At 54.2% G+C, this 24,583-nt stretch overlaps 1 protein-coding gene across 1 annotated transcript in view; it reads right to left on the reverse strand.

Annotated features, from left to right (window-relative positions):
- Positions 1–6,832: 6,832 nt before the first annotated feature.
- Positions 6,833–24,583, reverse strand: part of DCP1B (decapping mRNA 1B) — a 43,404-nt gene continuing 25,653 nt past the window's right edge. Inside the window, exons 4-9 of the mRNA XM_052641428.1 lie at positions 22,287–22,353; positions 19,977–20,112; positions 13,452–13,580; positions 11,161–11,928; positions 9,096–9,344; positions 6,833–7,052 (exon numbers count right to left, since the gene is read on the reverse strand). Of these exons, the coding sequence (XP_052497388.1) occupies positions 6,972–7,052; positions 9,096–9,344; positions 11,161–11,928; positions 13,452–13,580; positions 19,977–20,112; positions 22,287–22,353 (1,430 nt within the window). The 3' untranslated portion in view covers positions 6,833–6,971. The remainder of the gene's footprint in view (positions 7,053–9,095; positions 9,345–11,160; positions 11,929–13,451; positions 13,581–19,976; positions 20,113–22,286; positions 22,354–24,583) is intronic.

The following is a 24,583-nucleotide window of genomic DNA, read 5'->3' on the forward strand; positions in this document are numbered from 1 at the left end:
GCCACGCGCGAGAGTGCTCTCGGCAGTGCTGCCTGGACGCCCTCGAAGGCCCGCCCCAGGTCTAGCAGCTCAGGGGCCCTCGAAACCAACCTCCCGGACAAGAAGCCGGCGTGGGGTGGAGCACGGGAGCGGGGGAAGGCCACCAGGACCATGGGCTACGTGACCCATTTGTGTGAAATTCGGGAGAGAGACACATCGGTGAGGGTTGAATGGGGCCCCCCACCCCAGTTTGCAAGCCGAGGTCCTAACCCCTGGGACCTGCGGATGTAACCTCGCTCGGAGTTCGTGGAGCAGCATGGGCCCTCATCTTCCACGATGGATGTCCTTCTGGAGGGGACTCTGGGGCAGAGGCACGGGGAGGGTGAACACTGCATGAGGGGGAAGCAGAGCCCAGGTGGCGCCTCTGGGCCCTGAGAAGCCCCCCTCCCATATGCCCCCAACGCCCGTCGATGGCCGGAAGCCGCCAGAGGTGAGTAGAGGTGTGGACCAGTTGTCCCTCAGAAGGAGCCTCTGCTGCTGGCATCTTAGCCTGACTTCTGGCCTCCAGACCCCAGACAATCCATCCCTGCTGTTAATCCCGGGGCACTTTGCTGTGCACCCCAGGAGCCAGTCCAGCACTGCTGGGTTCTGAACCCCCTTATAGTCCTGGGCTTCCACTCCCAACCCTCTGGCTTCAAGGAAAACCTCCCCACCACGAGGGAGGGGCCTGGAGCTGAAAGGGGCTTCCGGAGTGGGTTTTGGAAGGGGTGTGGGGTGACTGTGGGGCGCCCCCCTGGGCAGTGGGGTCAGACTGCAGGGGTCACTGCTCCGGGAGGCTCAGGAGATGTGGCCAGGGATCGGCAGTTAGGAAGGGTGCCAGGGGGCTGTTGGGCGTGCACACGTGTGCATGTGCGCATACATACATGCATGTACTTTCACGTGCATGCATGTGTGCACATGTGCATGTCCTGAGGAGACTGAGAGGCTACAGGGAAACGCAGGGAGGGCCCCCAGCTGGGAACTGGTCCCTGTCGACCCCAGGCCCCTCCTCCCTTCCCTCCCGGGTTTTTGGGAACCTTCCTTAATTAATGCCTGTAAGATGCTCTCAGATGCTGGAAGCAGCAGTAGCAGCTTTATAAATAAACACTGACTTCTGAAGGTTGACTAATGCCAGTGCCCTTGGGTGCGGGGAGAGCGTGGGACTGGGGGAGGGGCGGCGGAGGAGGTCCCCAGAGCACAAGGTGGTGTCCCGGACAAGGTCGGGACTCCTCCTGGGGCTGTGTCCCTAGCAGCAAAATCAAGACTGGATCTTTATCTTCACAAGGTCCTCTGTCTTCTTTCCCATCCAGCCTCTGGCCAGGGTCGCAAAGCGGCCTCCAGCTCAGCTCCAGGGCCTTTGGGAGAAGCAGGCAGGGCTGCGTGGCTGGCCTGGTCCACACACGACCTGGCCGCTCCTTGAAGGCGGCTGGGAAAGGCCCATGGCCTGCCCAGGGGCCCCTCAGAGGTAACACCGGCAGCAAAGCCACTGGTCCTCGACTGTCCTTCAAAGACCCCCGTCCCAGGGCAGAGGCAGAGGTGGTGGGGGCCGTGTCACAACCAGCACCCGGGTCAGCTTGGGGATGACCTTTCCTGGACTTACATCTTAACCAAAAAGGAAGGCCCTCGGAGAACACGGGGTGCAGGCGGGCGGGGCTGGACGAGGCCACGTTTGGTTCAAGCCCTCACTGACGGGGATGCTGTAGCTGGGGGCCTTGGTCAGTTCCACCCAGAGATGAGCAGATGAACCACAGAGCCAGGCCCGGACTCGGCCTCCTGACCTGAGGAGCTGCTCACCCATAGCCCTGAGCCTCCTGGGTGACTGGTGTGCGTGCACAGCGATGAGGGCAGAGACCACCCGTCCAGGCAGCCTAGGACGCCCACATCTGGCCTCTGTCTGGACGGTGACCAGACCGCTCGGGCTCAGAGCAGCCTGGTTCATCTGGGTCCCCCACTGATGGACATGGGTGGACAACAGAGAGGACTGAGGCCTGGGACCCTTGGCCTCAGCTCGGAAAGGATCTCTGTCTGCCGCAGACTCCCACTCCCCAAAGTCTGGGCGCTAAACCTGTCATCGTGCTGAGGACACGATCACTCTGCTCCCTGGGGGGCGGGGGGAGGAAAGTCCCCCAGGACCCGTGAGTTCTGAACCGAAACTCATGCACCAAGTGGCCACAGCGGCACCTGGATGCTGGGTCGCTGGGCCAGGAACAGCAGAGAGTGCCCCAGGGCGTTGGTTACCTTCTGTCACCAAGCCCACCCCTGCAGTTTCTCACTGGGGATGCGGATGTCCAGAGCAGGGTGAGGTCTGTAGATGGCTGACAGCCCAGTGCCCCTGAGAAGTGGGTCTCCCAGGCCCTGCTCCGTCCTCCGCTGCCTAGCTCTGGGTACTCACGTCGGGCAGGGCCCCGATGGCATCCGGGCCTGGGCAATGGGGAGAGGTGGGGGGTGGTCCCAGGCCCCTTGCCGCCCCATTTCTACAGATTATACCTGGTGCCCACTGGCGGGGCCACTTCAAAGTGGTTGCTCCTCCCTCAGGAGGACCCTGGGGACCCCAGGTGGGCAGGGGCCATAATTGCCAGGGGCCTGCCCAGGAAACACTGCTCTGCTCCAGTGACGACTTCACTGTCCCTGCAGCAGACACACAGGGAGGGCTTTTCCGGGGCTACCGGTTAAGGGAGGATACAGGGGCTGGGAGGAGAGATCTCCTGGAACCCCTGGGCTCATCATCACAGGACACATGGAGCCTGGCCACCTGGCTGCTGGGCAACGCCCCGGTCCTCAGACCATCACCCCCGCCCAGGCATTGGGTTATGTCTTCCAGGGTCGCGTGTGGGCTCAGCTAGCTGGGACCTCTTTCTCCAGACCTGAGAGGTCCACTGGCCCCTCACATGTCCATCCGGCGCCTGCCAACCTCGGGGAAGCCCACCTTGGCTTGCCCAGGGGGGCTGTTGCAGCCTCTGGCTCACAACTGCTGGCTCCCACCCCTCTTACCATCCAGAACATTCTCTCCTCCCTCCCACAGTGCTCCAGGTAACTCCCGCAGGGGGCCGGTTGCGTGGTGCTCGAGCTGCCACCAGGGGGCCGGTCGGCCGTGCGTGGCTTTCAGCCTCCCCCTGGAGTTTTAGGACCAGTCTGCACACAGTTTTTATTTGTGTGCTTTCCGCAAGGCTCTGCTGGGAGGCATTACTCATAACTCAGTTTGGTGAAAATCTTATCTGGATACTCACGCTTGAGGTAAATATACCGAGTGTTTGTAACCACCTCTCTCACCCCACCCCGCCTACAATTGTAAGAGTGCTGAGCATCGGAAACCAGAAAACCAGGCACTCAGCACATGCTGGGGCCCCACGCCACTGTGCAGACACGGACCTGCTGAGCCTGCTGGCTGCCGGCAACACGAGGCCATGGAGACGGCTCTGCGCACCAAGGCGGGGACGCACCCGGCCTCCCCGAATAGGAGGGGTGGCACAGGGCTGCATGCAGTGTGTGTGTGTGTGGGCTCAGTCGCTGTCGTGTCTGACTCTGCGACCCCATGAGCTGTAGCCCGCCAGGCTCCTCTGTCCATGGGATATCCCAGGCAAGAATACTGGAGTGGGTGGCCATTTCCTTTTCCGGGGGCTCTTCCCAACCAGGGATTGAACTCAGGTCTCCTGCATTGGCAGGCATCGGATTTTTTAATCACTGAGACACTTGGGAAGCCCTCTGAACAGAGCAGGCAGGCGGAAGGCAGGCGGCTGCTCTGCTGGCGGGAGTGAGCAGCTGGGCTGTAGAGACGACACTGTGCCCTCCCCCCATCCCGCATCCCGGGGGCTCTGCAGGTTAGTTGTGGGCTCCCTCTCCCGCCTGCGTCTGGGTGACATCCGGCCAGACCACCTGCACACTGGTATTCAGAGGCCCGAACCTGACATGACAGCACCTGCCCTGGGGCTACACACCAGGGACACCGGCCTTCACGGTGTGGGCCGATGTGTCCTCTGGCTGGGCTGGCCTGCAGCTGACCATCCTGTGCAGGACGCATGTCCTCCTGCCTGTCCTGGGACAGGACCCGTGGGCTGTGACCAGTGTCTGAGGGAGAGGCGGTCACCCAGTACCAGGGATGTGGCCCCTGGCCTGGAGTCCGTGTCAGCGCAGGGGGGTCGTGCAGAGGTGGCCCTGTGGGTGGGCGTTGCAGGGCCAGGCTCAGACGTTCCTCAGGAGGCTGATGAGTAGGGAACAGCAGAGCGCAGTCTCTGCAAAGACGGTGCAGGACAGGACATCCCTTCAACGTCTCCTCCTCCAGCCTCAGAATGAGTGCTTCCCTGGTGGCTCGGGCGGTAAAGAATCTGCCTCCAACGCAGGAGACCCAGATTCGATCCCTGGCTCGGGAAGATCCCCTGGAGAAGGGAATGGCAGCCCACTCCAGTACTCTTGCCTGGAGAATCCCATTGACAGTGGAGCCTGGAGGGCTACAGTGCGTGGGGTCGCAGAGTCGGACACGACTGAGCGGCACTTTTCTTCCAGCCTCGCAATGAGGGTAGGGTGGTGGCGGCAGCAGCTGGGTCATGGGGATGGGGTTGCTGTGCCTTGAAGGTCAGGGCTTCTCCTCTGAAGAGAAGGGGTGAGGGGAACTATCCCCCATCATCCATAGAGGAGTAGGGGAGAACAGCGCCCCTCGGGGCGGTAGGCGAGGTCACGGGAGTCCCAGCTGGGCCCTTGTGGCCTCGGGAGGCAGTTCCCTGAGTCACTCCTATTTAATCCCCGTGAGGACCTGAGAGGCGTGTGCAGCTTTCACTTTATAAATGAAACAGCAGCGTCTGAGAAGGGGTCCCTCATCCAGGACTTGGGGGCGAAGCCGTCTGACCAAGGCCCTGTGTTTTGTCCCCACAGCAGGCAGAACTGACTTGGGTAACGTCTCCAGGGTTAAAGCCCAGAGCCCGGGGACGCATCTCACCTTCCTCCTGTGGGATTCCGTTAGCCTCAAGGGGCTGTCGGGAGCCGACGACGTGGAGGGGGGCTGTCTGCAGTGGTCTCAGAATTGGGGTGAGGTGGGAAAAAGAAAAGTCGGTTTATGTGTAGGCGGCCCGGCAGTCCACCTCCTGAACCCTCCAGGGAAAGGCCTTTGGACAAAGCAGCCCCCACCCCCCAAACACAGAGGGACTCAGCTCCCCCACCTCCGAGAGCCCTTTGAAGGGGGCTCCGTGTTTGTTCTGAACAAACTGGGCCTGTCATTTCCAAAGCGATTCATTCCAGGAAAGAATGGAGAATCCGTCTTCAAACCCGATCACCGCGGTGCTGACCTGGAATGGCCCAGTGAAGCCTGTGGTGACGGCGGGACCATGCCGGGCGGGGGCGTCCTTCCAACCACGCTGCGAGGGGGTGTGTGGGGGGGTGTGCGGGGGGGGGCGCCCTCCCAGCTGTCTGCACTGTCAGTGCTCTGACTGGGCTGTTTATCCAAATCAAGTAAAAAAAAATCCTTATTTCAGAAATCAGCCATTTGCCACCACAAGTATATTGGGAAAATTTTCGGTGGCTTTCATTTCCCCCAGCTGGAGAAGCGACCCTGAACACTGATCAAGGATATGCAGGCTTGTTTTAGAGGTCGGCCTGCAGTTGGGGAGAAGGTCGATTTTGCTCCAGGTTGAGTATGGGGGGTGTGGGGCCGAGGGGAGTAGTTCCCGTTGTGGGGGCAGCAGGTCCACGCGTCTCCCCCTGCCCTCCTGCCCTGTAAGAACACAGAGATCCTGCACAGGCAGCGACGAGCTTCAAGTGTCCTGAGGGTCTGCCGTCGCGTCAGATGCTGTGAGTGTTGGAGAAACAGAAGGGCCTGTCCCTCCCTGACTCAGGGAGTGACAGCAGGTCCCTGGACTCAGGGTGTACTTGAAGGGCCCAGAAAGTTTAGCTCCTTCCCTTGGGGGCGGGTGAGGAGGCGCCCCAAGACCCAGCCTGGCCACGCGCCTGCCCCAGGTCTGCACTCCGGTCCATGTCCAGGCGGCAGAAGCTGTGAGGAAACCTACTTCCCCCGCCTCTTTTCTGACCCTAAAAGGAGAGCGAGGCCTGGCTCCCGTGTAGGCATCTGGAGATCTTTTTATGGTCCGAGAAGAAACAGGGCTGTAGAAATGCAAAGCTGACTTCATTTCTGATGCTCGGCAGGGATTAGGTCAACCTGGAGAGAGCCCTCCTGCCTCCTTCCGAGGGCGAGCCCCTTGGCTCTGTGAACACAAGCCCGTCTGGGCCGCAGCCATCCTGCAGAGGCCAAGAACTGGCTTCAAGATCTGTGGCCTTCCTCTCAGCTCTATTCGCTGAAGACTGCAAAGTGTTCCCTTGGGAGCAGAGGCTGGCTTCTGCCGAAGGGGCTGGACAGATGCTGTGCTGCTGGAAGGCTGGGACGTGTCTGGAGTCCTGGGATGACCCCCATAGAAACCAGCGGTGAATACTTTCAGCAAGCATTTCCCATCAAGGGCCCAGCAATCGGTGCCAATGGGTGTTGACAAACAGGTTGACTTTGTCTGGAAAATCGCTCCTCTTGTTACTGGCGAGGCCGGTGGGGCGCGTCGGTGGTTGCGGGCCTACACTGCCACCTGGTGGTTGGCATGTTCTCTAAGGTCCCGAAATAACTGCAGCTGCTGATGAAAAAGAAACCGCGTTCCTGGAAGGGAAGGGCTCTTTCCACGGGGAGAATACTCTTCAGAAATGGCTGAGGATGGGTAAGAAGCAAACACTGCTGAAGCGCGGCATTCGCTGCGATGTGACGTGAGCAAAGGGCTTTTCCCACGCGCGCAATCCTTGGCACCCGGTGCCCTGAAGGATGGAATGAAAAAAGACGCGTGACTGAAAATGTCTGAAACATTTTATTTCATATTATACATCCTTTTCTTTTCTTTTTTTTAAAAAGGCAGAAACATTTAGGGAAACATTTGACAAGAAACAGCCTTGAACTGGAGGACTTCGGACATGGGTTTTGAAATGTCTTGCTTTCATAGAGTCTTCTTCACGGCTGCTTGTGTCAAGCTGAAGAGATAAGCCTCGTAGATGATATTCAAGAAGTTGTCGTCGTTCTGGAAAACAGAATCAGAGGCCCTGAGGGGTTGAGACTCGGCTGCAGAAACCAGAGGCTTAGTCTGTCTTGGGGCTGGGCTGGCACCAGATCCTAAGCTGTTCCTCCCCACCTGGGTGCTCACGTGCCTGGTCTCTAAGCACCTGTGTGAATAGGGGGGCTGAGGCCAGGCTGTGGAGGTGGTAGGGATATGAGTCAGCTGTGGGTCCTCAGAGGTCAGGTGGGGAAGCAGCAGGTGCTTGTGGCCTGCAGCTCAGGGCACCAGCCTTGGGGAAGCACGGAGTGAGGCCGGCTCCAGAGAGGCCTGGTCAGTCCGCTGCCTGCAGAGACACCAGGCCTCTGGAGGCTGCTGGGGGAGGACAGGACCCACTCGATCCTGCCCGCCTGGCTGCGAGATCACTAGTGGCTCTGAAAGGTCCCCAAGTCACCCACAAGCAGTGGTTGTTGCTGTTTAGTTGTGTCCGACTCTTTACGACCTCATGGGCTGTAGCCCGCCAGGCTCCTCTGTCCATGGGATTTCCCAGGCAAGAATACTGGAGTGGGTTACCACTTTCTTCTCCTTGGGATCTTCCTGACTCAGGGATCAAACCTGGGTCTCCTGCATTGGCAGGCAGGTTCTTTACTACTGAGCCACTGGGGAGGCCAGCCTTTACTGAGGGCCAAAGTGAAGACTTCAGGGCAATGTGCTTGGTGAAGCCAGAGCCAGAGCCCTGCCCTGGCCCCGTTAGCTGAGGAGGGCTCTGGCCTTGGCTGGGGGACAGCGATGAGACCGGGGGGCTCTGCTGCTGCTCCAGGGGCCGAGGGACCCATGCAGGTTTTCTGTTTCTGAAGCTGGAGACTCCCTCCCGCCGGGCTCCGTGGCGCTCTGGTGATCCACCCATGGCTCACACGCCTGCTCACTCCCAGAGGCTCACGGGGGAGCGGCCAGTGCAGGTGACAGATGTGTGAAATCTAACTAGTGAGGCCTGGGGGAGGGGCCGCTGCAGCCCCGCAGCGTCTCTGCCCCTGCACCGAGAACTGTGGACAGGGTTATTAGATGGAGTAAGTGCCTGTACATTCACATTTAAGGGGTTTTTGTCTATTGCTCACAGAGGTGTATAGATGTCGTACCCAAGCCTTCATAAACTTACCACGAGCGGCCCCTGGAAAAGGAGGGGGCTCCCCTTCCTGGCAATCAGGGAGGTGCGGGCAACTCCTGTCTGCTCCGCTTTCATGCTCAGCTGCTTCCTGACCCCTTCCCCTCCTCTCTAAAATGCGTTACCTTCAAACTAAACAGTCTGACTAGAGGAGACTTCCACTTTTTGAGCTGGACTACAGAGCAAGGAAGTGCTGGCCGCTCTCTCAAGGCCCCCTGACACTCAAGCAAAATGACACGAAAATCCTTTTACCCAAAGAGACTACGCAAAAGACTCCTGAACGTGAGGCCTGAGCTGTCTGGGTCCGCCGGCTTTTCAGGGCCTGCCCCGAGTCCTGGGGTGCGCTCTCTCTGGGCCGCCCAGCCACCTTGCGGCGGGTCTGTGAGGCGGGCAGGGGCGCTGGACAGTGAGGCTGCGGCCTTAGCGCTGCTCTTCGCTGCTCGCCTGCAGGCCTGTCCCTCGGCCTCAGCCTCCTGGTCTTGGAAACCCAGCCCGGCACAGCTCTGTGCAAGTGTCCTTGTTCTCGTTATTTCACAGGGACGAGCGAGCACAGGAAGTCATCCCACCCCATCCTCACCGCAGGCGTCAAGGATCTCTGTAAAACACGCCTGGGCTGTCATGGCCGCTCCTGCTGTCCCCGCTGCCCCCTCCCCGGGGCTCAGGGCAGCCTCTCTCCACCTCCTGCTGGTTCCCAACGCCCCCAGGCCAAGGACCCTCCAGTGGCAGGGGTGGTGCCTGCCTCTTCCTTTCCTGCACTGGAAGACCAGTCCCTCCTCCAAGGACAGCACCCTGAGGAGCGGACGCATCCGCCCGGAAGCTCTGGGCTGCCGCATCACCCTCTGGTTCTTGGGGAGCAGGAGTGGGCAGGGTGCCCTGGGTGAGGCAGAGGAGGGGGCGGTGCTCCCTACCTGGATGAGGTGCAGCAGGGCCTCCTGGAGCTGCGGCTTGCTCAGGGCGCTGCCGGGGGTCCCCAGGGGCTCGGGCGTCAGCAGGGGCAGGAGGAGGCCAGAGGGGGTGGCAGCGGGGTCCTGGTTTCCTGGGGGCAAGGGCGCACGGCTCCTCTCGTGTGGCGGGGCCCAGCTGGGCTGCGCGAACACCAGGGGCGACATGAGTGGAGGCGGGGTCGCGGCGGCCGGGATGCGCTGCGGCGAGAGGGCCTGGTCGGGGAGACGGAGGCAGGTGGGCAGGTGCGGGCGGCCGGCGCCGGCGTACATGGAGGGCGAGGACAGTGAGGGGGACACGGCAGGCTCCAAGGCTAACCGCCCGTGTCTCCAGCATCGGGGCAGCCCACAGAAGGCCGGCTGCGCCTGCGCCTGCACCGCCCCCCGCCCCACCCCGGTACCATCGGCCTGGCGTCTGCTGTCATACCCATGGGCCACTCGGCAGGAAGGCTTGTGCTCTGAGTAGCACCTCACTTCCCCGCTTCTGGTTACCACTTGACCGCATCTAGGACCTGTCCTTTCCCTTGGGGCTGGCCATCCATGCCCCTGCCCGCTGGGGCCCATCTTCCCGCTGTGAGGGAGCCGCCCTGTTCCTGTGGGCAGGACGGGCAGGGTCACATCTTCACCCCGCAACCTCCTGATTCTCTGCACTCGGGCCCGGGGGGACAGTGCCCTGGGGACTATTCCTGCAGGCCCTGCAAGTGACCTGTCTGTCTGGGCAGGTCAGTCTGCCTTTCTTGGCTACCAGATCTAAAACCAAGTTTTCCATAGTGTCTCCTGGCCCCTCGGGAGCTGCTGTGACCTCAGTCACCCTCTCGGTGCCGTCCTGGGCAGAAAGCAGGCGGAGGGGGCGGGTGGTTTGTGTAACTGTCCCCGGTCGTCCTTTGAAGCAGAGCTGGCCCCACAGGCGGCTAGTAGAGCACTGGCTCTGCGGCCTGTGAGCAGGGAAGGGGGGCGTGCCCGTGAGGGTGACCGCCAACCGTTAACTCCAGCTTCCTAGTGCCCGGTCTGAATCCTCGGGAACAAGCAGAGAAAGGGGGCACGGTCGCGCTGGGGCGAGGATGAGGGCGGGGGAGCAGCCTCTGTCTCAGGACGGCAGGTGCTCACAGGTGAGATTTCCATCAACGGTCCACAGGAGCACTTTGACCCACAGTCTGACAAACATGAAGACTGTGTTTCCACGCCTGCAGCCTTGGTTCCTGAAAGTGAACGATTCTGGGGCCCTGCTGTAAGCCGCTCGCCGAAATAGGACAGAAGGAGCAACGAGGACACATAATACATAGGAAGAACTTCCTGAACTTGAGCCCTGAAGCACTGTCAATGAATCTGTACCAACCCAAACGGAAAAACGTCCCTCAGATCTCCAGATGCTGCCTGCGCGTGAGCAGTGAAGAAATGGACAAGCTCTCAGTTTTGTCACTGTCCCGAGTTATTAGTGACCACAGAGAACCAGCTTCCCCGGAGGACGGAGCACTTCTAAGAAGGACATTTCCTTTCTGGCAGTCAGTGTGTATGTCGTCGGGGCGGGGGCAGGGGCAGCTTCTGGCTTCTCCTGACTCTCATTAAGCTATCCCTGCAGAGATGGGCAGGGAGGCTGTGCCTTCCAGGGTCGGTGACCCGCTTTTCCACTGACCTCAAGACCCCACGGGCTGCGGCCTCCACAGGGACAGGGCGCCTGGTTCACCTCCACGCAGCACGTGCAGAGGGGCCTGGCCCGCAGCCAGTGCCTGAAAGCACGTACTGCATAGTGAATACACAACAGTTCACTGTGGGTGACGTAACCAGCGGGGACCCGAGGTCTGGCATCCTGGAACAATTTCAGACCCTAAGTTTCCAACCACAAAGACCTAGGGTTTTCTTGTATCCATGTCACACGTGGAAACAAGAAGTCTTCTCTCTAGGAATGAAGCGTGTTTGAAAGGAGGGCTCCCAGAACCACTGGGCAGAGAGCAGACCCCTTCCTGGCAGGAGGTGGAGGCAGACGCGGTGTCCTGCATGGACCCCATCCAGTGCTCCTCGGCAGGACACTTACCTGAAGGAGGGGAGCTGGCTGCTCAGTGCTGGGGGGCGGGTCCCTCCAGGGCTCCAGGGGGTTCCGCACTCGGGTGCTCGGGGTTGCTGTGGGGAATTTGGCCGCCAGGGCTGGGCGGCCGGGCGCTGGCAGCTGCTGTTCCTGCTGTACCGCCTGGAGCCTCCGCAGCAGCTCCCGTGGGGAGACCTCGCCTGGCCCCACTGGCTGATGGCCGGGGCCAGGGCCGGGGGGTGTTGGTCTGGGGAGGGCCCAGGGCCCTGGAGTCTGGGGCAGGAGGGCACTGCCGAGACGGGTGGGCTGGGCCGGGGCCGCGGGGGTGGTGGCCGAGCTGGCAGGTGCTGGCGCCCCGGGCTCACACTTGTTCTCAGCCCCGGGAATGCTCTGCACCTGGAGGGGGTTCTGAGTCCCAGGGGCTGCGAGTGCGTGCCTGTGGGGAGACCCTGTCTGGGCGGGCCCAGCGCAGGCCGCCCTGAGGGCGTCTGTGCAGGGCCGGCTCTCAGGCAGCTCTGCCAGTGGCTGTAGGTCCACGCTCCTGACCATGAGCTTTTGAATGGCAGGGCAGAGCTGCTTGTCAACGGGTGGCGAGGGTCTCCGGGGCTCCTCATAGGATAGGGATCGGACGACCCCCTGCCGCACTGGGAGCTTCTCTGGCTGCTGCTGATGCAGGGGGAGGGTCTGGGGAGGCCCTGTGGCCTCCTGACATGGGGCTTTGTCCTGCTTCCCGAAGAGCGCTGTCAAGGACAGGTGCTGGGGTTCCGGGTCTGAGGTCTGGAACAAACACACACATCTGACAGCGTGTCCATGTGTGATCTGGTTATGTGTGATGGGGGGAACGAAACCTAACTTACCCACCCAATGACTTCTATTTACAAGGGGTCGATTAGAGGATAGAAAAGCCTAATGATCATAAACTTTACACATCTGGGACTGCATTTCTAACATCAAATTTTGTCACAGGCTTCTCCCTCCCATCCCAAGACAGCTGTCATATTTCAGTATCTGTTGAATTTTTTTTTGGGGGGGGGGCTGGGCCACGTGAGGGATCCAGTTCCCTAACCAGGGATGGAACTCGGGCCCCCTGCAAGCGGAAGCCCGGAGCCCTAAAGGTTGGGCCACCGTGGAAGTCCCTCACTATCCGCGGACTGACGAGCAGTCAGGAGATGCTTGCTGGGCCTGGGAACGACCGTGTGCAAAAGCACAGACACTGACAGATGGAGGACCATCTCCTCAACAGGAAGTATACCTCCCCCTGCAAAGTACCTGGGACACCGAGCAAACACAGAAACACAAGGGTTTCAGAATTCCTGACAGTTTTCCACAGAATGATAGAAATTAAGGGCTGGAGAGTTCTACGTCATCACCCCCTCTAACTTGATCCGAATACATAGTAGTAGCTCTAAAAGCCCGACAGAGGCGTAAAGGCCCCTGTGGCTGGCGACAGGCCTTCTTCCTTCCCGCCTGTGCCCTGGTGCCTCTGCTAGGAGAACATGCGTGTACCCTAAAGACACATATTCCAGTTTCTCTTGTAAACAATTTCCACGAAAAGCAAACTTATAATAAAAACTAAAAAATAATTAGAAAAGACATTTAAAGAAAATTCAATGCGAGACTTGCATGAGACTGCCTTTTGGCTCCATGTCCATCTTTAAAGTTGCTTTAAACCAACAATTCCCTTATAAAACTTTTTCTGATGAAGAATAACCATCGGTACTGGTTATACCCACACTCAGTGATGGAACTTGCAGATCAGCCCTTTTGCTGATGCTGGCGTCTTCTGAAAAATATATATACTCATACAAAAACTGATGTCATGTTTCAAGTTTGTATCTTAGATGCAAATGCAGTGACGGGTCATGGGGTCTAAAGGGGGACTTGACACCAGTCCTTAGGCCAGGAGTCCCACCCACACAGGGCACATGGCCCCAGACTGGGCGCCAAGTGGGGAGGGCTGCATCTCTTGTCAGTGGCCAGCTTCAGAAGGATATGGCCCAACGGGTAATAGTATCGTCAGCTCCAATGTGGTATTAGGCTGCTGTCTTTTTGGAACAAATTAACCTCTAAGGAATCAAGTTCACAGAGTAAGGGAAATGCCAAATGTCAAAACGGCAATCCTTTGTAGGAAGAGCAAATTATACATAATGACAAAACCTCCACTTTGAAATCTCTCTTTCCTGGATCAACTACTAGGGCACCTCCATAGCACAGCCCCCCACCCCCTCGCCTCTGACCAGCCTCAGGGCCAAAGTCCCTCAGGAATCACTGGGACCGGGTGGAGAGCAAGGACTGTGCACCTGGCCGGGCCGAGGGCCCCGCTGCTGCCGGCTCCCACTGGGTTTCACTGGAATCGGTTTGATGAGGTTGGGGTTGTCGTGTATGGCGGACGAGCTGCTGATCTGTTTGGGCTCGGAGCAGGTTTTACACTGAAATGGAAAAAAGAACCTCATTTTCGGTGTAAAAGAAACTTTAATCTCTTAAGAAGAACGCACCTTCATGCTCTTTATCGTATCTGTGTGCTCAGTTGCTAAGTTGTATCTGGCTCTTGGTGACACCACGGATGGTAGCCTGCCAGGCTCCTCTGTTCCTGGAATTTTCCAGGCAATACTGGAGTGGGTAGCCATTTACTATCCCAGGGGATCTTCCTGACCCAGGGATCGAACCCAAGGTCTCTTACATCTCCTGCACTGGTAGGTGGGTCCTCTACCACTAGTGCTACCTGCGAAGCCCAAGCTATGTTTGAGTCTAAACCAAATTCAGATTGAGTGTGTCTCAGTGGCACAATTCAGCGGTACTCCATCGGCCTGCAGGATCCAGAGGCCCCAAGACGCCCAGAGGTGTGACAGTCTGGGGGTCTGCCTGAGAAGCAGCAGCTTTAAAAAAGTCTCCGGCTCTCCCACGGTAATCAGCAATACAAAGGCTCCCCTGGTGCCTCGTCTGGGTCAGGGGAGGGCTCCGAGCCCAGTTGGCAGCTGACTTAAGACTGGAGAGCTGCGTCCTCAGAGTGACTGACCCTCTTTGGTCTATAAACCAATGGGGAAAGCTGACTCAAACCACTGATTTTTAAAAATTACTAACATCATCCTTATTTAATGAGTGATTTTTGCATAAACAGAATAATTCAAATCCGAGTGTTCTGAACCGCTCACTACAAATTAGAATTTCACAGAGAAAGAGATGAGAGACAAGCCTCGTCATTTCAGATCCTGAGTCATCACCGCCCATTAATCTAATCAACCATGCAATTGCTCACACACTGGGATTCACAGCAGGGAGGGTGCAGCAGCGCTGTCTGTGACTCCCTCGCTGAAAGAGCAAATAAAACTGTAAAGTGCGGGCTTCTGCCAGGTGGGCTTTGTGGCGTCATTCGTTTCCATGGCACACTTGTGCCCTCGGGCCAGGACACACTTCTCTGTTCCCAGCGTGGAGTGGCCGTGAATACAACTTTCCCCCCCAACTCCCGCCCCCGGACCCTGAGTGTTTCCATAAGCTTCACGGCTGTTGGCTGCACTTTCTACCCGAGGATGTCGGGGCTGGGGCTGATCACCACTGTGCTTGCTTCGGTTTGGAAAGTTCACTGCACAAAGGACTTTTTTCAGCCAAGAATTCCGTCCACCATTTGCATATTTGGCGCTAGTATTAAATGGCACATGGAATCACTTTCTGAGTCATAAAAAGTTATTTCTAACTCTCAGGTGAGTTATGGCCACAGGACCACTGGCCTGGCTTCCGAGATGTGGATCAGCAACAGGAGACCAGAGTGTGGTCCCCAACAGAGTCACTGATAGAATGCTGGCGTGAAAAGGCTGGACAGCCTGCTGGCTATGCCGAAGACAGTGGAGCTCAGCTCACTTCTGCGAGTGCTCCCTTCTGCACTCAGGGTCCCTGGGTTGCCAACTGCTTTACTCTGCACACGCTGAGGCGGGCCGTGGACAGCACCCCCCAGGGGAAGCGGCCAGTAGCTGCTTCCTGAGTCACCACCACAGGCCATCTACCAATGAAGCTTCACTTTCATGTAAAAAGTGCTCAGAACAAGACTGACTTCCAAGGCTTGCAGCTCATTATCCAGTGGTTGAAGCTTCTATGCCTCTCCCTACCCAAAGCTTCTATGCCTTTCCTTACTTGGAAAAACAGACAGAATTGGCAAAAGTGTATAACGGATTCTTTGCAGAGAACCTGAGGCTTTAACAGCTACATCCCATGAGCCTGTTTATCACACAGACACGAGTACCCACGAGGCAGGGAAGCCTGGGGGAAAATATACTTGAAGTGCTAAAGGCAGACATTGTTGGGTGGTAGGGTTATGCGAAATTTCATTTTCTTTCTTCTACTTTAAAATTTTTCAGTTCAGTTCAGTTGCTCAGCTGTGTCTGACTCTTTGCAACACCATGGTCTGTAGCACCCCAGGCTTCCCTGTCCATCACCAACTCCCAGAGCTTACTCAAATTCATGTCCATCGAGTTGGTGACACCATCCAACCATCTCATCCTCTGTTGTCCCCTTCTTCTCCTGACTTTCATCTTTCCAAGCATCAGGGTCTTTTCCAGTGAGTCAGTTCTTCCCATCAGGTCGCCAGAGTACCGGAGTTTCAGCTTCAGCATCAGTCCTTCCAATGAATATTCAGGACTGATTTCCTTTAGGATGGACTGGTTGGATCTCCTTGCAGTCCAAGAGACTCTCAAGAGTCTTCTCCAACATCACAGTTCAAAAGCATCAATTCTTTGGCACTCAGCTTTCTTTATAGGACAACTCTCATATCCACAGATGATTACTGGAAAAACCATAGCTTTGACTAGACGGACCTTTGTTGGCACAGTAATATCTCTGCTTTTTAATATGCTTTCTAGGTTGGTCATAGCTCTTCTTCCAAGGAGCAAGCATCTTTTAATTTCATGGCTGCAATCACCATCTGCAGTGATTTTGGAGCCCCCAAAAATAAAGTCTCTCACTATTTGCATTGTTTCCCCATCTATTTGCCATGAAGTGATGGGATTGGATGCTGTGATCTTAGTTTTCTGAATGTTGAGTTTTAAGCCAACCTTTTCACTCTCCTCTTTCACTTTCATCAAGAGGCTCTTTAGTTCTTCGCTTTCTGCCATAAGGATGGTGTCATCTACGTATCTGAGGTTATTGATATTTCTCCCAGCAATCTTTGATTCCAGCCTGTGCTTCATCCAGCCCAGCATTTCACATGATGTACTCTGCATATAAGTTAAATAAGCAGGGTGACAATATACAGCCTTGACATACTCCTTTCCCGATTTGGAACCAGTCTGTTATTCTATGTCCAGTTCTAACTGTTACTTCTTGACCTGCATATAGATTTCTCAGGAGGCAGGTCAGGTGGTCTGGTGTTACCGTCCCTTTAAGAATTTTCCACAGTTTGCTGTGATCCCCACAGTCAAAGGCTTTGGTGTAGTCAATAAAGCAGATGTTTTTCTGGAACTCTCTTGCTTTTTCGATGATCCAGCAGATGCTGGCAACTTGATTTCTGGTTCCTCTGTCTTTTCTAAATCCAGCTTGAACATCTGGAAGTTCACGGTTCACGTATTGCTGAAGCCTGGCTTGGAGAATTTTGAGCATTACTTTGCTAGTGTGTCGGATAAGTGCAATTGTGCGGTGGTTTGAACATTTTTTGGCATTCTGTTTCTTTGGGATTGGAATGAAAACTGACCTTTCCCAGCCCTGTGACCACTGCTGAGTTTTCCAAATTTGCTGGCATATTGAGTGCAGCACTTTCACAGTATCATCTTTTAGGATTTGAAATAGCTCAACTGGAATTCCATCACCTCCACTAGCTTGGTTTGTAGTGATGCTTCCTAAGGCCCACTTCACTTTGTACTCTAGGACGTCTGGCTCCAGGTGAGTGATCACACCATCGTGATTATCTGGGTCATGATGATCTTTTTTGTATAGTTCTTCTGTGTATTCTTGCCACCTCTTCTTACTATCTTCTGCTTCTGTTAGGTCTATACCATTTCTGCCCTTTATTGTGCCCATCTTTGCATGAAATGTTCCCCTGGTATCTCTAATTTTCTGGAAGACACCTCTAGTCTTTCCCATTCTATTATTTTCCTCTATTTCTTTGCACTGATCACTGAGGAAGGCTTTCTTATCTCTTCTTGCTATTCTTTGGAACTCTTCATTCAAATGAGTATATCTTTCCTTTTCTCCTTTGCCTTTAGCTTCTCTTCGTCTCTCAGCTATTTGTAAGACCTCCTCAGACAACCATTTTGCCTTTTTGCATTTCTTTTTCTTGGGTCTTGATCACTGCCTCTTGCACAACGTCACAAACCTCCGTCCACAGTTCTTCAGGCACACTGTCTATCAGATCTAATCCCTTGAATCTATTTGTCTCCTCCACTGTATAATCGTAAGGGATCTGATTTAGGTCATACCTGAATGGTCTAGTGAATTTCCCCACTTTATTCAATTTAAATCTGAATTTGGCAATAAGGAGTTCATGATCTGAGCCACGTTCAGCTCCCGGTCTTGTTTTTGCTGACTGTATAGAGCTTCTCCATCTTTGGCTGCAAAGAATATAATCAATCTGATTTCGGTGTTGACCATCTGGTGATGTCCATGTGTAGAGTATTCTTTTGTGTTGTTGAAAAGATGGTGCTTGCTATGACTAATGCGTTCTCTTGGCAAAACTCTGTTAGCCTTTGACCTGCTTTGTTTTGTGCTCCAAGGCCAGATTTGCCTGTTACTCCAGGTATCTCTTGACTTCCTGTTTTTGCATTCCAGTCCCCTATAATGAAAAGGACATCTTTTTTGGGTGTTAGTTCTAGAAGGTCTTGTAGGTCTTCATAGAATTGTTCAACTTCAGCTTCTTCAGTATTACTGGTCAGGGCATAGACTTGGGTTGCTGTGACCTTGAGTGGTTTGCCTTGGAAACGAACAGAGATCATTCTGTTGTTTTTGAGATTGCATCCACGTACTGCATTTTGGACTCTTCTGTTGACTATGATGGCTACTCCATTTCTTCTAAGGGATTCTTGCTCACAGTAGTAGATATAATGGTCATCTGAGTTAAATTCACCCATTCTGGTCCATTTTAGTTTGCTGATTCCTAAAATGTCAATGTTCACTCTTGCCATCTCCTGTTTGACCACTTCCAATTTGCCTTGATTCATGGACCTAACATTCTAGGTTCCTACGCAATACTGCTCTTTACAGCATCGGACCTTGGTTCCATCACCAGTCACATCCACAACTGGGTGCTGTTTTTGCTTTGGCTCTCTCAATTATTTCTGGAGTTATTTCTCCACTGATCTCCCTTTCTCCACTAAACCTTCTCATTGAACATCAAAAGACAATAGTTTTTAATTTCATAGCTAACTCAGATGTATATCTAGAGGACAAATATTCCTTCTTGCCTTAAACCACAAAACAGTCTTAAATACAGAATAGTCCACCGATTATTTTATTTTTCTTATTGTAGTATAGTTGAGCTGCAAAATCGTATTAGCTTTAGGTGTTCAGAAAAGTGGTTCAGTTATACGTGTGCACACATGTTCCTCAAAACAGGCCACTTCTAAAGACTCGGCATGTAGCCCCACAGCCCTTGACCCCACTGGCCTGGTCACTGCCCCAACCTCACCTGCCCTCCAACTAAGTCTAATGGAGGAGGAAGCTCAAGGTCACGGTGCTGCTAGGCATTTGCTTCTTCAGGGAGAAAACATAAAATATTGTCCAAAATAAGTTTTTCAAATTACTCTATTAACTTCATGTAAAAAGGCATTTGTAGTGTTGCCAGGCTTTGCTTTATCAATATCATCTTCCTCCAGCTCAAAGCATTTCCTCTCACTTTCCGGGATTATCACACATTTAAGAGGTTTGGAGTTGCAGAGGCCTCAGCGGTCAATTGGTGTAAGACTCAATCAGAGCTGTGCTGTTCTCCTGGGATGTGCCCGACATCCAGCACTCTGTCCTCCTGAAGACTTGTGGTCACTGGAGATCCATGCTCTCATAGCAAGACATCCAAGGAAGGGCAGTGTTTCCATGCCCACCTTCCCGTACCCAGGCCTGGGCCGCTTATGCTGCCCACGCTCTGTGTATTGGAAGAGTGGGTGACACAGACGTGAGCAGACTTGCCCCACCTGGGGGCTCTCGGGGCAGGTACCCCCAGTGGGTGGGTCAGAAGCCACATGAGGGACCGAGAACACGTGAGGTGAGCCTTCAAATATGTCCCCTGCAGACGGATAAGTAGAGGAGGAGGGGGCTCCTCCAGGGGCGGCGAGGCTGGATCACCCTGGTCACATGGTGGGTGCCCCAGCGGGGCCCTGGTGTCACACGCTGGGCAGTGAGAGGCGAGAAGGACGTGGAGCAAGGACAGTGTGACTGCGCAGGTGCTTCTGGATGCTCCCTGGCTGGTGACGGCAGGAGGAAAAGCGTCCTCTGTTCCTCATCGCTCAGCTGAGCGATGAACAGTGTGCACACGATGTGTTCTGCTGTTGTTTCCCAGTTGCTACGTCACGTTCAACTCTTTGTGATCCTATAGACCACAGCCCACCATGGGACTCTCCAGAGAACACTAGAGCGGGCTCCATTTCCTCTTCCAAGGGATCTTCTCGACCCAGGGACCGAACCTGCATCTCTTGCACTGGCAGGCGGCTTCTTTACCGTGGAGCTACCAGGGAAGCCCCTGGGACTGCCCTTTAATCCACTTAAAAGCAAACAGTCTTCAGTCTACTAAAAGTCAACAAGGATGGCGTTACTCACAGGCTTCTGTTTGGCGGAAGGAAGGGGACCAAGTCTGCCTCAACGGGCAGGTCCCCACCTGGAATCTGAGTCTGCGTCACCGTGGGGACGGGACTCACCTTCGTGTACTCGTCTTTGGCCTTGGTCAGCATCCGCAAGATGTCGGCCTCCTTGCCCTCTCCTGAGCTGAGGCTCACAGGCGAGGCCCCGGCTCCTGCTCCGTGGTGGGCTTTCAGCTGTTCGTACTGAGTGAGGCTAGAAAAACAAAGACGAGATCCATACCAGAAAAGACAGCTCAACACACCCAGCCAGTTCTCACCCAGTTGTTTTTATCTTGTTACAATCATGTTAGAAAAAAGACCACTGGAACTGATGGGAGAAACATGGGAGTCGAGGTCCCAAGTTCACTGACCACTGGACTGCATCTGGCGCGGTTACCCAGCCAGAGCAGGGTGGAGGGGCTGGGACGGAGGCCAGGTGGCCCCGAAAGGCTGAAAGTATTCACTATCGGGTCCTTCTCAGAAGAAGTCTGTGACTCCTCATTGTGAGCATAAGGAGGGACCCCTGAACTGCTGAGGAACCCAATTCAGGGTTCTCAACCTGGAGACTAGGTTCCCAACACGGCAGATCCAGTCTCCCCCTTCTTCCAAAGTGCCTGGGAGTCAAAGCACAGCTGAGCCCGGCCCCCGTGTCCTGGGTGGTTTAGAAGCACAGTGAAGGTACCACCCCAGAAGAGGGAGTGTGGAAACACAGCGCTGGGAAGCGCCTCCGTCCTCTGGAACACCTTGCAGAGGGGAGGTCAGGCCGCTTCCCGCTGGCAGGGGGTGCGTCTTCCTCCCATGGGAGGGCTCTGACCACGGCTCGTGCTTCCCCATCGCTGCCATGAGGTCTGTGGGGAAAGCAAGCTGCGGGTTTGCTGAGGCTCAGCTCTGAGGATGGGTGGGGAGTCCACATGCATCATGCTCGGCTAATTGCTCGACACCAAGCAGGTCCTGCCCCGGCTGCTGAGGCATCGCCACAGAGCCTGAGTGTCTTCACAGGGCCTCCTGGCTGGGGGACACGGTGCCTTTTAATCTATATGAAGCCCTGCTATTATTATCCACCGCAGTTTACAATCACAGGAATGTTCTAGGAACTAGCTGTTACGGTGGTAAATACCAGTTTGAACACACTTAATCACCATCTGCAGCCTGAGCTGCTTACTTAAAATTAGCTCTTACCAGCTCGGCTTTTCAGAAATCAGTCTTATCTATAAAAAAGTGCTCCCCCCAGCCCATATTTTAGGGCCACTTTTTAGCCATACATCAACAAGAATCAGCCACAGGTTTGCATATGGCCCCTCCCTCTTGAGCCTCCCTCCCATCTTCCACCCCTAGGTTGTCACAGAGCACTGGGTTGAGCTCCCTGAGCCACACAGCAAATTCCCACTGGCTATCTATTTTACAGATGGTAATGTATATGTTCCCCTGCTACTTTGGCCATTTCAGTGACCTAGGATTTAAAACTGACAAATGGTTGGTTCTCTTGTAGACGGAGCTGCTTGCTCGAGCCTGTGTGGGAGGCAGCTGGATTCCATGTATGGTTGAGCCCAGTCCCGGCCCAGGGTCATGGCATGCAGGGAGCTCACTCGCTCCCAAGCTCTGAACCAGCCACAGGAATGCAGGGAAATAACTCCCTTCCCAGAGTGGCCCTGGGGCTCAAGAACCTCAGAGGGTTGACAGATCCCCAGGGGGACAGTGTGCTGCCCTGGGCTTCCTTTCAGGTCATCAGGGGAGCAAGAGCGGGACCACGAGACAGTCATGTAAATACCCCCCAGTCTCATGCCTACTGGCACCAGTCAACAAGGCCTCGAAAGGTTAATAGAAAAGAGACTAGGAACACAAGACAGAGAGAGAGACAGAGAGAGTCCATCTGCTGATCACTAAACTAGTATTAGCTCAGGTATTTCCAAAGATATTGAAAACAAAGACTGAGCAAAGCCCTAAAGAGTCACACGGGAAGGAGGTTCAAGACCCACAGGCAGATGGAGGGCAGTCCTTGGGGCAGGAGGGCATGGGGACCCCAGAGGAGAAGGGGCAGCCTTTCAGAAAGACTCTGAATGTTCTCCCCACTGAGATATACTAATAGCTTTTCAGAGGAAAAAGCTGCTAATTTACAAATGAGGATGATATTAAGGAAAACTGCCACCCAGAAAAATTGATTATTACAGATCACATGCACAGAAAAAAAAGAGGGGGACTATTCTACATAATAAATCTTGCCGAGTGGAAGTGTGAGACATTGTCATTTACGCTTATTTTTCATCTGGTGAGTAACGGTGAAGGTGTTCCTAAGCGTGGTGAAGGAGCTGCTATCAGAGACGGGCTCTGTTTACCCCGCGGTGCAGTCCCACGCACTCAGCAACATAGAACACATCCCACAGCACTTACTTCTTCATTAGCTCTGCGATTCTTTGGCACTCTTCCTTGTCATAAAACCAAATTCCATAGATGGACACTGCAAGAAACACAGAGGACCAGTGAATGAGTGTCTTCAAGAAGGGGAAACAAATCCCCTTTCCACCATGAGGGGAGTACATACTCGTAGAATAAATGAACTAGTTGCTGGAGTTGAAGCTTGAAATCCTTGAGCTGGGGCTTTTTAAACCCCAAGAGAAGGCACTCAGACACACACGCATGCACAGACGCACACCAAAGTGTCCTGTCCTTGCAAACACAGCACCTGGACACAACAGGCATGTGGCGAACGCTTAGCCAATGAGCAGGCTGAAGAGCCCCAACTCTCTCACCTCCAGCTCTGCAGCGTCGCTGCCTCACATGCCTTCACACACTCACACACACTCACACATTCTCCCATACACACGCCCACACAACTCACTCACGCACACACACATGTTCACACACTCACACATTCTCACATACACACGCCCACACAGAACTCACGCACACACATGTTCACACACTCACACATTCTCACACACGCCCACACAGAACTCACTCACACACACACACATGTTCACACTCACACATTCTCACATACACATGCCCACACAGAACTCACTCACGCACACATACATGTTCACACACTCACACATTCTCACATACACATGCCCACACAGAACTCACGCACACACACGTGTTCACACACTCACACATTCTCACATACACACACCCACACAGAACTCACGCACACAAACACATTCACACACACACACACATTCTCACATACACATGCTCACACAGAACTCACTCACGCACACAAACACGTTCACACACACATACACACATTCTCACATACACATGCTCACACAGAACTCTCACGCGCACAGACACATTCACACACACACATTCTCACATACATTCACACAGACTTTACTCACACACACAAACACATTCACACACACACACATTCTCACATACACATGCTCACACAGAACTCACTCATGCACACAAACACGTTCACACACACACATTCTCACATACACATGCTCACACAGAACTCACGCACACACACGTTCACACACACACATTCGCACATACACACACACAGAGCTCTCACACATAGAAACACGTTCACACACACATGCGCGCGCGCGCACACACACACACACACACACACACATGCTTCATCTTCTATAACTGTTGGACACCTGACACACATATTAGGCCTGGAAGCTTCTCTCCCTTCTCCTTTTTCCTGGGAAGGTGTTATTAACTGAAAGATTGGGTTTGGAGGCCTTAAGTGAGGACACAGTGCTGAGAAAATAAAATTCAGTAATGAATCTGCAACACCAAAGTGTCTGCACAGAATATTTACAACTGTTTAAAGACTAGATGCAGCCACGACTTAATGATTTAGTGACGAAAGAGCAATGTGGCATAATACAGTTGCTGCCGATTCAGTTAGTTTTCAAGCAAGTTGTATATATTAGTATGTACGATCTATGTCATTTTTACAGCAAAGGCTAAACAGGCCCAAAGGTCCCCCAGCTGGCCCAGCAGTAAAAAATCCGCCTGCCAGTGCAGGAGACGAGGGAGACTCGGACTCAGTCCCTGGGTGGGGAAGATCTCCTGGAGGAAGAAATGGCAGCCCACTCCAGTATTCTTGCCTGGAGAATCCCATGACAGAGGAGCCTGGCAGGCTACAGTCCATGGGGTCTCAAAGGAGCTGGACACTAGTTAGCGACTAAACGATGACACAAACAAGTCAAAAATAAGTTTATAAAGATCTAGTTGAGGATCTGGTAATATTAATCACATTAATAACACATTAACTACACACACATTTAAAAAGTCTTCACCAAAAACAGCTGCTAAGTTACGACAGGGCAATGAGAGCCAACCAAATATACTTTTAAAAGAAAGTAATTTCCTTAATTTAAACTTCCAAAATATTTAATTATATGGGTATTATTTGATCATTAAAACATTTGTGATATTTTAATCACTGCCCCCATCCCATCTCGACTCACCTACCAGTGGCCCTGTGGGTCTCTCTCTTTCTTGTCAGTAAAGATTCGGATATCAAAAGGTACAGGCAGTGTCGTTTTAGTGCCGTTAAGCAGATGCCTTTAAAAGGACTCTATAAATCTCACCCCTATAAATGCGGGTAATTTTTGTGGTCCGTGCACCAGGAATCTATCTTATCTGTGAGTGCAGGGGCGGGGCAAGTGGAAAAAAACTCCAGCTTCCTCTTGATCGGACCACTGTTCTTTGAAACACACACA

The sequence above is a fragment of the Budorcas taxicolor genome, chromosome 5 (assembly GCF_023091745.1).
Source record: "Budorcas taxicolor isolate Tak-1 chromosome 5, Takin1.1, whole genome shotgun sequence".
NCBI lineage: Eukaryota > Metazoa > Chordata > Mammalia > Artiodactyla > Bovidae > Budorcas > Budorcas taxicolor.